General features: G+C 45.6%; 1 protein-coding gene across 1 annotated transcript; it reads left to right on the forward strand.

Annotated features, from left to right (window-relative positions):
* The first annotated feature begins 1,842 nt into the window (after positions 1 to 1,842).
* LOC138957584 (uncharacterized) lies at positions 1,843 to 3,246 on the forward strand. The gene has a single exon (XM_070328678.1). The coding sequence runs from the start codon at positions 1,843 to 1,845 to the stop codon at positions 3,244 to 3,246; it is 1,404 nt and encodes a 467-aa protein (XP_070184779.1).
* The last annotated feature ends 4,254 nt before the right edge of the window (positions 3,247 to 7,500 follow it).

Genomic DNA, 7,500 nt, shown 5'->3' on the forward strand with positions numbered 1-7,500 from the left:
TGTTTAGCACAAAAAAATGCCATCAGAAGGCATTTTTATATAGCAATCTGAAATTTGCTGTGATGATACCTAACACCATGCTGAATATAAAAAATGGTAGCAGCCAATTTTGAACACTCTAAGTTAGACAGGGCTGTGTCCGCAATCTAGGTCAAATAAAATACCCTTAGAATGCTCGTATTTCTAATCAAGAGCACAGGTTATTACTTTTCGTACACGTTTGATGCTAATACAGCTTAACAATGATAAGAGGTAAACATTTACTTCACACAGATAACAAGATTCAAAAATACAATTTTAAGTGTCTGGCCTGATCCCATAAAAATCTACCCCCCCCCCCCCCCCCAAAAAAAAAAAAAAAAAAAAAAAAAAACACAAACATTTCATGAGTTCAGCTTCACAAACAAGTTGAGTATGAATTTTCACACTCGTTAGGACAAAATGAAATATTTTATAGCCAGGGGCGGACGAGGGGGGGGGGCACGTGCCCCCCCCCCCCCCCCGAATAAAAAAAATTTGGAAAGCTGATTTTATGACCATTTCTAAGTTTAAATGGCACCAGATGGCACCATTTTGCTTCTTTGGGCCAAAATTGTTTCCGGGGGGGCATGCCCCCGGAACCCCCTAGCAAAGTCGGGCGCTTCGCGCCCATCATATTCACTTTCGATTCAAAGTGCCCCCCCCCCCCTTACAAAGCAACTGATCCGCCCCTGTATAGCTCTTGCCCAGTCAGATATCTCTTAACTCTACAAGGACTGAGCATGACGTACATCTGTTTTCACTCACCCAAGTATGCAGTTAATCCTGATGACAATCCCCACCACAGCCACAAAGCGCAGTACACTTCAGATGCACTGATGCACACTTACGGCGGCCTCTGCACACTTTCTTGCAACCACACTTTATGAGTTCGTAGCAGGCATCCTGGGCCTGACACAGTGTCATCCACACAGGCTGCCAGAGCTGGCCTTCCTTTTTCCATCCATACTCAGAAGGAGAAGGAAGCTCCGGAGTTTTTTCAAGGCACTGGCTCTACACGCGTCCTTGAAAAGCTGCTCGGAGGACATGTTGCTTGAGAGCATCAGATGTTGGTGGAATGAACTCGATGGATCTGTTCCGCTGAGAAAAGAGTTTTTCTCGTGCCTCGTTCACTTTCAAACAAGAGCTGCTGCGGTCATACATCAAGAACACAAAACGTTCTATGATTTCAAAGGTTGAAGAAGTCACTTGCTCGCTGCAGGATGCGATCTGAAGAAATGCTTTTGTGACTTCAGGATACACGCTCCACGTCTGCCATCCCTTAGCTTTTCCGTGCCCTGCAAAGAAGGAAACCGTATCACACCCCGTAAGGGCGTGGAATACTGGTAACGACGTGCACTTGTCCGGGCTGACGCAATTTCGTGCGCTGGGATGTTCTCGATGTGCTTCCCAGTTCCAAACGCCACCCACATCTCCTCTGCTTGAAGTTTACGTGCAACGGAGACGGCAAATACGATGACGTCAGTGTCTGCAGTCCTGATGATGATCCTTGTTTGGCCCTGTTTGACACAGTCCGCAGCATGCAGAAAGAGCCTTGTGTCTGCCTCCTCATGCGTGCACGGCTCCAAGCCTTCGGTTGTGTAACTGTTATTAGAGCAAACAACTTTCTCGTTAGAAGTGCTCACAATCAGTTTTCCGAGATCAACCACACATCTCGAAATTTCTTTTGCTAGAAACTGGAAGAGCTCTTCTTTGTTTGCGTTGTTGCTTAGGAAGCCTTTCCAGTTTGTAGGAATTGGTGCTCCCACTTTTCTCGGGGTAAAACTGGATCCACGTCTCTCTTGGAAGCCCCAGATCGAAGACATGGAGAAAAGGGGGATCAAGAGGCTTGCCTTGATGAAGAAGCTCTCGGGAACACATTGGGGGGCCAACTCCAAGATACTGAAGACTGTGTACACAGGAACAGTTCGCCCAGTGCTGGAGTATGGGGCAAGTGCTTGGGCAACTGCAGCCAAGACGCACACCAACAAACTGGACCGGGTCCAAAACTTTGGCCTCAGGATAATCCTTGGGGCCATGAAATCTACTCCTATTGCCGCAATGGAAAAGACAGTTGGAGTTGAACCCCTTGAGAGCCGACAGCGAAGCAAGCTTCTTGCACATGCCGAAAAGATGAAGAGGCTACCAGACCACCCCCTGCATGACAAACTAAAAAGCCTGACAAAGAACAGGCTAAAACGGAAAAGCTTGAACCATCTTGTCAAGGAAGAGCAACGCATGCAGGCTGACATCTTGACGGCAAACATCGAACTGTGCGAGAAACTTGATCCAACCAACTGGCCCCCAAAAACCCTTAAAGCTGAAGTCAGAACCACCATCCCTGGCATTACTGTGAAGGGAGACCAGAGTGACGCTGTGCTGAAAGCTCTGACAATGGAAGAGATCGACAAGCGCTACCCTGCAGCTAGATGGACACACATCTTTACCGACGGATCAGCTGAAGACGCCACAAGAAACGGAGGATGTGGCGTATTCATCAAGAAACCAGGCCTGCCCCCAGTCTCGGTCTCAGCATCCGGAGGGAGATTGTGCTCCAACTACAAGGCTGAAGTTCTGGCACTCCACAAAGCCACAGAGACAGTCCTGCAGTGGGAAACCCGTCCCAAGAAAGCTGTCTTTCTTTCAGACTCTTTGTCAGCACTCCAGGCCTTGTGTTCGGGCAATCCAGACTCGACCATGGAACACCTGATGCAAAACATCAACACACTGGCCCAAACCACAGCGGTTGTCCTGCAGTGGATCCCTGCACACACGGGGATTGTGGGCAACGAAGTGGCGGATCGGCTGGCAAAGGAGGGCAGCAAAACTGAGCAGCAACCCTCTAATCTCACTTACAGTGAAGCCAGGACCCTAATCCGAAACAGGCAAAAATCCACCTTCAAAAAGAAAAACAATGGATATAATCCACACGAAGATGCCCTCCATCAGCTCACTCGTCACGAGCAGACCATTGTCTTCCGCCTCCGGACAGGCCACTGTGGACTAAACAGCCACCTAAAAATGATCGGCATCAGACAGTCGGCCCTGTGCCATTGTGGAAAGGCGGACCAGACACCGGACCACTTCCTGCAGACCTGCCAACTCCACTGCAGTGAGAGGAAACATGTCTGGCCCACAGGGACATCGCTGCACACCAAGCTATGGGGCAGCACTCAGGACCTGGAAATGACAGCCCACTTCGTCAACATCACGGGCCAAAGAATCTAGACACAGCCATCGTCGAACGCTGAAGAAGAAGAAGAAGAAGGTGCTGCACCTGAGACTCTCCTGCGCTGTCCCTGGCTTCTTTTCTGTCTTGTTGCTGTCTTCAGGCTGTCTGCGCGGTAAACATCCCAGACGACATCAACTCGCTGTACACTGCTCAGTTGCTGTAACATGTAAGGCATGAAAACCGTTTCACTGTAGTCGTGAAATGTCCTGCACAGCTTTGGAGACAACATCTGAATAATGAAAGCACCATCAAGGATCTTTGCAGAATGATTAGTGATGTCTTGGCATTGGGTTTCAACGCCCAGAAGTAGCGTGTCGTTGTGGACAGGAGTCAGCTCTGCGTCAAGAAGCTCATCAAGAACGTTGAGCTCTTCCTCAGTGGGCATGACGACTTCAGGGATACTTTCTGTGGCATTGTCATACAGCAAGCGGTCATGTTCAGCAGAAGCATAGTCCCCGTTTGATGCACAGCGCTCGAGGCAGGCAAGTAAATCAGACTTTTTACCAGACCTCATTTCTGACAGCTTGGCAAGAGAAGGGGGGAAGGGTTGATTTTCGTGTCTGAAAAACTCTTCCATGTTTCCTTGTCTTACCTGGCAGGCTATATATAACCTTGAAAACAGAGAACAGTCAGTTAGGTCATTGGAAATACGTATAACCCTATCATAGGAAACTGACAGACCCAGATTGTACAGAATATCAATAATACCATGCTTCCTGGTCTCGGCGTGTATTTTCAGTCCGAGTTAAACAGGAAGCGGAGTTTCCTTCTCTTTTGCATGGTTACGACGGGTGTCCTTCAAGGGATCTCTTGGTGCTTGTTTTCTGCTGTTAAATACGAGGAGCTGAGAAATGGTAAGCGCTGCCTGTGACTACTTTTGTCCTAATGCAGCCTCCTCTTGTGATGGATTGCTTGTTTTGATGGAGTTTCCTGGCCCATCCAAAATCATACTGACGAGAGCTTTCAACGAAGATGGTGTTGCATTTTCTTGGCAGTTTTCAAGGAAATCCCCATTGAAGTTTTACTGCTTCGAGAAAATCTCTCTGCGGACAATCTTGGCGGCTTGTGCAAGCAGCAAGGCGTCGGAATCATGATCAACAACCTTGCTCACTGCATATCCCAGGTCACGTTTGAAGACAAGAGTAGCATCTCTTTCGCGACCTGTATTGCATTCTTGAAGCTCAGGGCATGCATCCAGTAGTTTCTGTCTGAGTCTTGTGGTATGCAGACTGCAACTAACTCCAAGCTCCTGTAGTCGAGTATTGTACAGTGTGCAAAGTTTTGACATACGGAACACAGGGGCTGTTGTTTCGTCATGTTCAAAACTCTGGATATATGACACCAGCTCAGCAAAAGCAATGCCATGACAAACAGAACTGTTGCTCTGGTCACAGTTCAGTTCCTTTTTGTATTTATTGGCACGATTGTACAGGGAAATCAAACATTTCAGATGATATTGTGAATCTGTAGCAATCATATCTCCAGCAGCAAGCTTTTTAAGCAAGTCCTTGTCTTGAAGAAGGTTAGCTGCATGTCTCACCTTATAGTCCAGTCCAAATGTTGCTGCGCTGTACAACTTGCCAGAGCTCTCATTACAAAAGAAACAAATATCTTTGGATGACGCCGGAGTGCCAGCAGATCGTCTTGTTTTGGCTGAGCTGCAGGTGGCTGCTCTGTCCTCTGCCTGCCGTTTCTCAGCTTTCTTTTGAAGTCTTTCCAAACTTCGCTTGCCCATTTTTTCTCTGCAAGACTTATGCCACGATGCACTATTTTTCTGAACAGTCTCTTTAATCCCAGATCCATCATCTAGTTGAAATACCCCCACAGTTACAGGAAGGTCAAAACCGCATGCAAGAAACTGTTGGACATTTTCAGCAAACAAAGTGTATCCTTCGCCACTCCTTGTACCCACTGCTGGGCAGTTCAGATGTTCTGTTGTCTTGTTCTGACAGAAAATGCATCGACTCCAGTCAACAACAGGAGACTGTGAAGTTGAGGGTTCACAAAATGGATCAACATCTTTGTAGTGTTTCGCCATATTTTTCCTGCAGAAAAAAGTTAACGTAACTTAATAGTTTTTCTCAAATATGGTGTAAGCCTTTTCTGAGAGCAAAAGGGTCTTTTAATAAACAAACAAATAAACAAAAATATATATAAAAAAATATATACAAGATTTTTTTTTCAAACGCACTCCGTTTATAGAAGACAGAACTGCTCCTAAAAACAGAAAAACAAAAATAAATAAATAAACAATGAAAGACGAACGTTGACACTGAAAGCCGTAGGGTCTGGGAAGCAAAACCAACTGTTTTTCAGTATAATATGCTATCCTTACCAAAAAAAACGAAGCTGTTTTGTGACCTTGCTCTCTTCTCAATATGTCAAAAGTCGCGTACCATACTTTTTCTCTCGGCGACCAAAATAATGATTGCATGCACAGACACTTGCACTTTCCTACGCATCATGAAAAAAACCCGCATGCACTTTCAAAGTGAAGTAAAGGTACTCCAATAAAACAAAATTGTAAACAAACGTCACTTACCATATGTGTAGTTTGTCGCAAAAGGATGATGCAGCGATTCAACTGACACGCCGGTTCGGCAGTCCAGCGGTGTACGTGACCGCAAAGCACGCGCTCGAATCGCGACAGAATATCGCTACACTGCTCTGTTTTTCCATTCTAACCTTGCTTTGGTAGGAGTCGTGTGTTATCCACACAACAGCTGATGATGAGTGACATTTCCCTACATGAGCGGTGTAATGACGTGTCAAATCATGGAATGCGTCTGCTCTCAATAATCAAAACATTGGCGGCAGAAAAAGGAAGTGGCCCGCCACATTGATGGCCAGCCATCTGTGCCGCAACTTCATCGCGTGTTTTTTAAGGGTGGATTCCACCCAAAGTAGGACTCTACAAGGTGGCTGCTACCAGTTTTTATACCAAACTAAGTACACTTTATCGTTTTTTCAAAAAAATACATTGCTATAAAGATTGTCATACTGAATGTAAGGAACAGATTGACGATAGCGCGGAGGGTGTGAGTTACTTTGATTGAACTCGACTTAAAGTAGCACGTTTGATGCGCACAGTTTTAATGGGTCCCTTGGAGCGTCTCATTTGAACGGATTTGGTTTCAGCCGAACTGCTCCGCGCTGTTAAGGTCTTCTTCTTCTACTCTTTCTTTATATTTGCAAACTGTTTGTTTTGTTTTTGAGCATGATTATCCAATCTTCATGAGTTTTTTTTATTACACTTTCGAGTTTCGTGCTTCAAAACTGACTTAAAAATACTAAGTATTGTCTGTATGCAGTTTCTTTACATACTAAAAGAGAGTGTACAGTTTTAAAAGCTTCGATGAAGGACATTCTTGTTGATTTCACGTAGCAATTACCATGATTGTGTTTTGATGAGTTATGGCATGCGATTTAATACAGTGGAACCTCCCTTTTAAGACTCCCTCCTTTTTAAGATCTTGTTTTCTCAGACTTTCTGTTCATAACCTCTAAAGATTAACCCGATTTTAAGACCCTCCGTTTAAAGACGTTGTGTTTGTCATTTGCAGCACTATAACTGAAGTTTCTCTACATTTCTACTGTACCGGCACGGTTGGCCTAGTGGTAAGGCGTCTGCCCCGTGATCGGGAGGTCGTGGGTTCGAACCCCGGCCGGGTCATACCTAAGACTTTAAAATTGGCAATCTAGTGGCTGCTCCGCCTGGCGTCTGGCATTATGGGGTTAGTGCTAGGACTGGTTGGTCCGGTGTCAGAATAATGTGACTGGGTGAGACATGAAGCCTGTGCTCCGACTTTTGTCTTGTGTGTGGCACACGTTATATGTCAGAGCAGCACCGCCCTGATATGGCCCTTCGTGGTCGGCTGGGCGTTAAGCTAACAAACAAATTTGTACTGTGCCATAAAAGCATGATAGTCCAATGTTACAAATGAAATGTATAGGAAAGGTCTACATTGTTCATTGGTTGCCGTTCTGTAACAAAATGTTATCTTGCCAAATAGGAAGAGTAGCAAATCAGGAAAACGTCCTAATCTTTGAAATAAACGTCCTCGCTTAATTAGACTTCTCATTTCTTTAGCTCAGCGATAGCACGCATGAAAAAAATCTCGGGGGAAAAGCAGCGGACCGTCTCTCTTTTAAGGAAGTCATCAGGCTTTTTATTGCTGAATTTTCCCAGTCAAAAGTGCCGCTCGGAGACAGTGATGATTTTATTTCTGTATTTCTCCATTCCTCTAGCC

This window comes from Littorina saxatilis, unplaced genomic scaffold (assembly GCF_037325665.1).
Source record: "Littorina saxatilis isolate snail1 unplaced genomic scaffold, US_GU_Lsax_2.0 scaffold_2565, whole genome shotgun sequence".
Taxonomy (NCBI): domain Eukaryota; kingdom Metazoa; phylum Mollusca; class Gastropoda; order Littorinimorpha; family Littorinidae; genus Littorina; species Littorina saxatilis.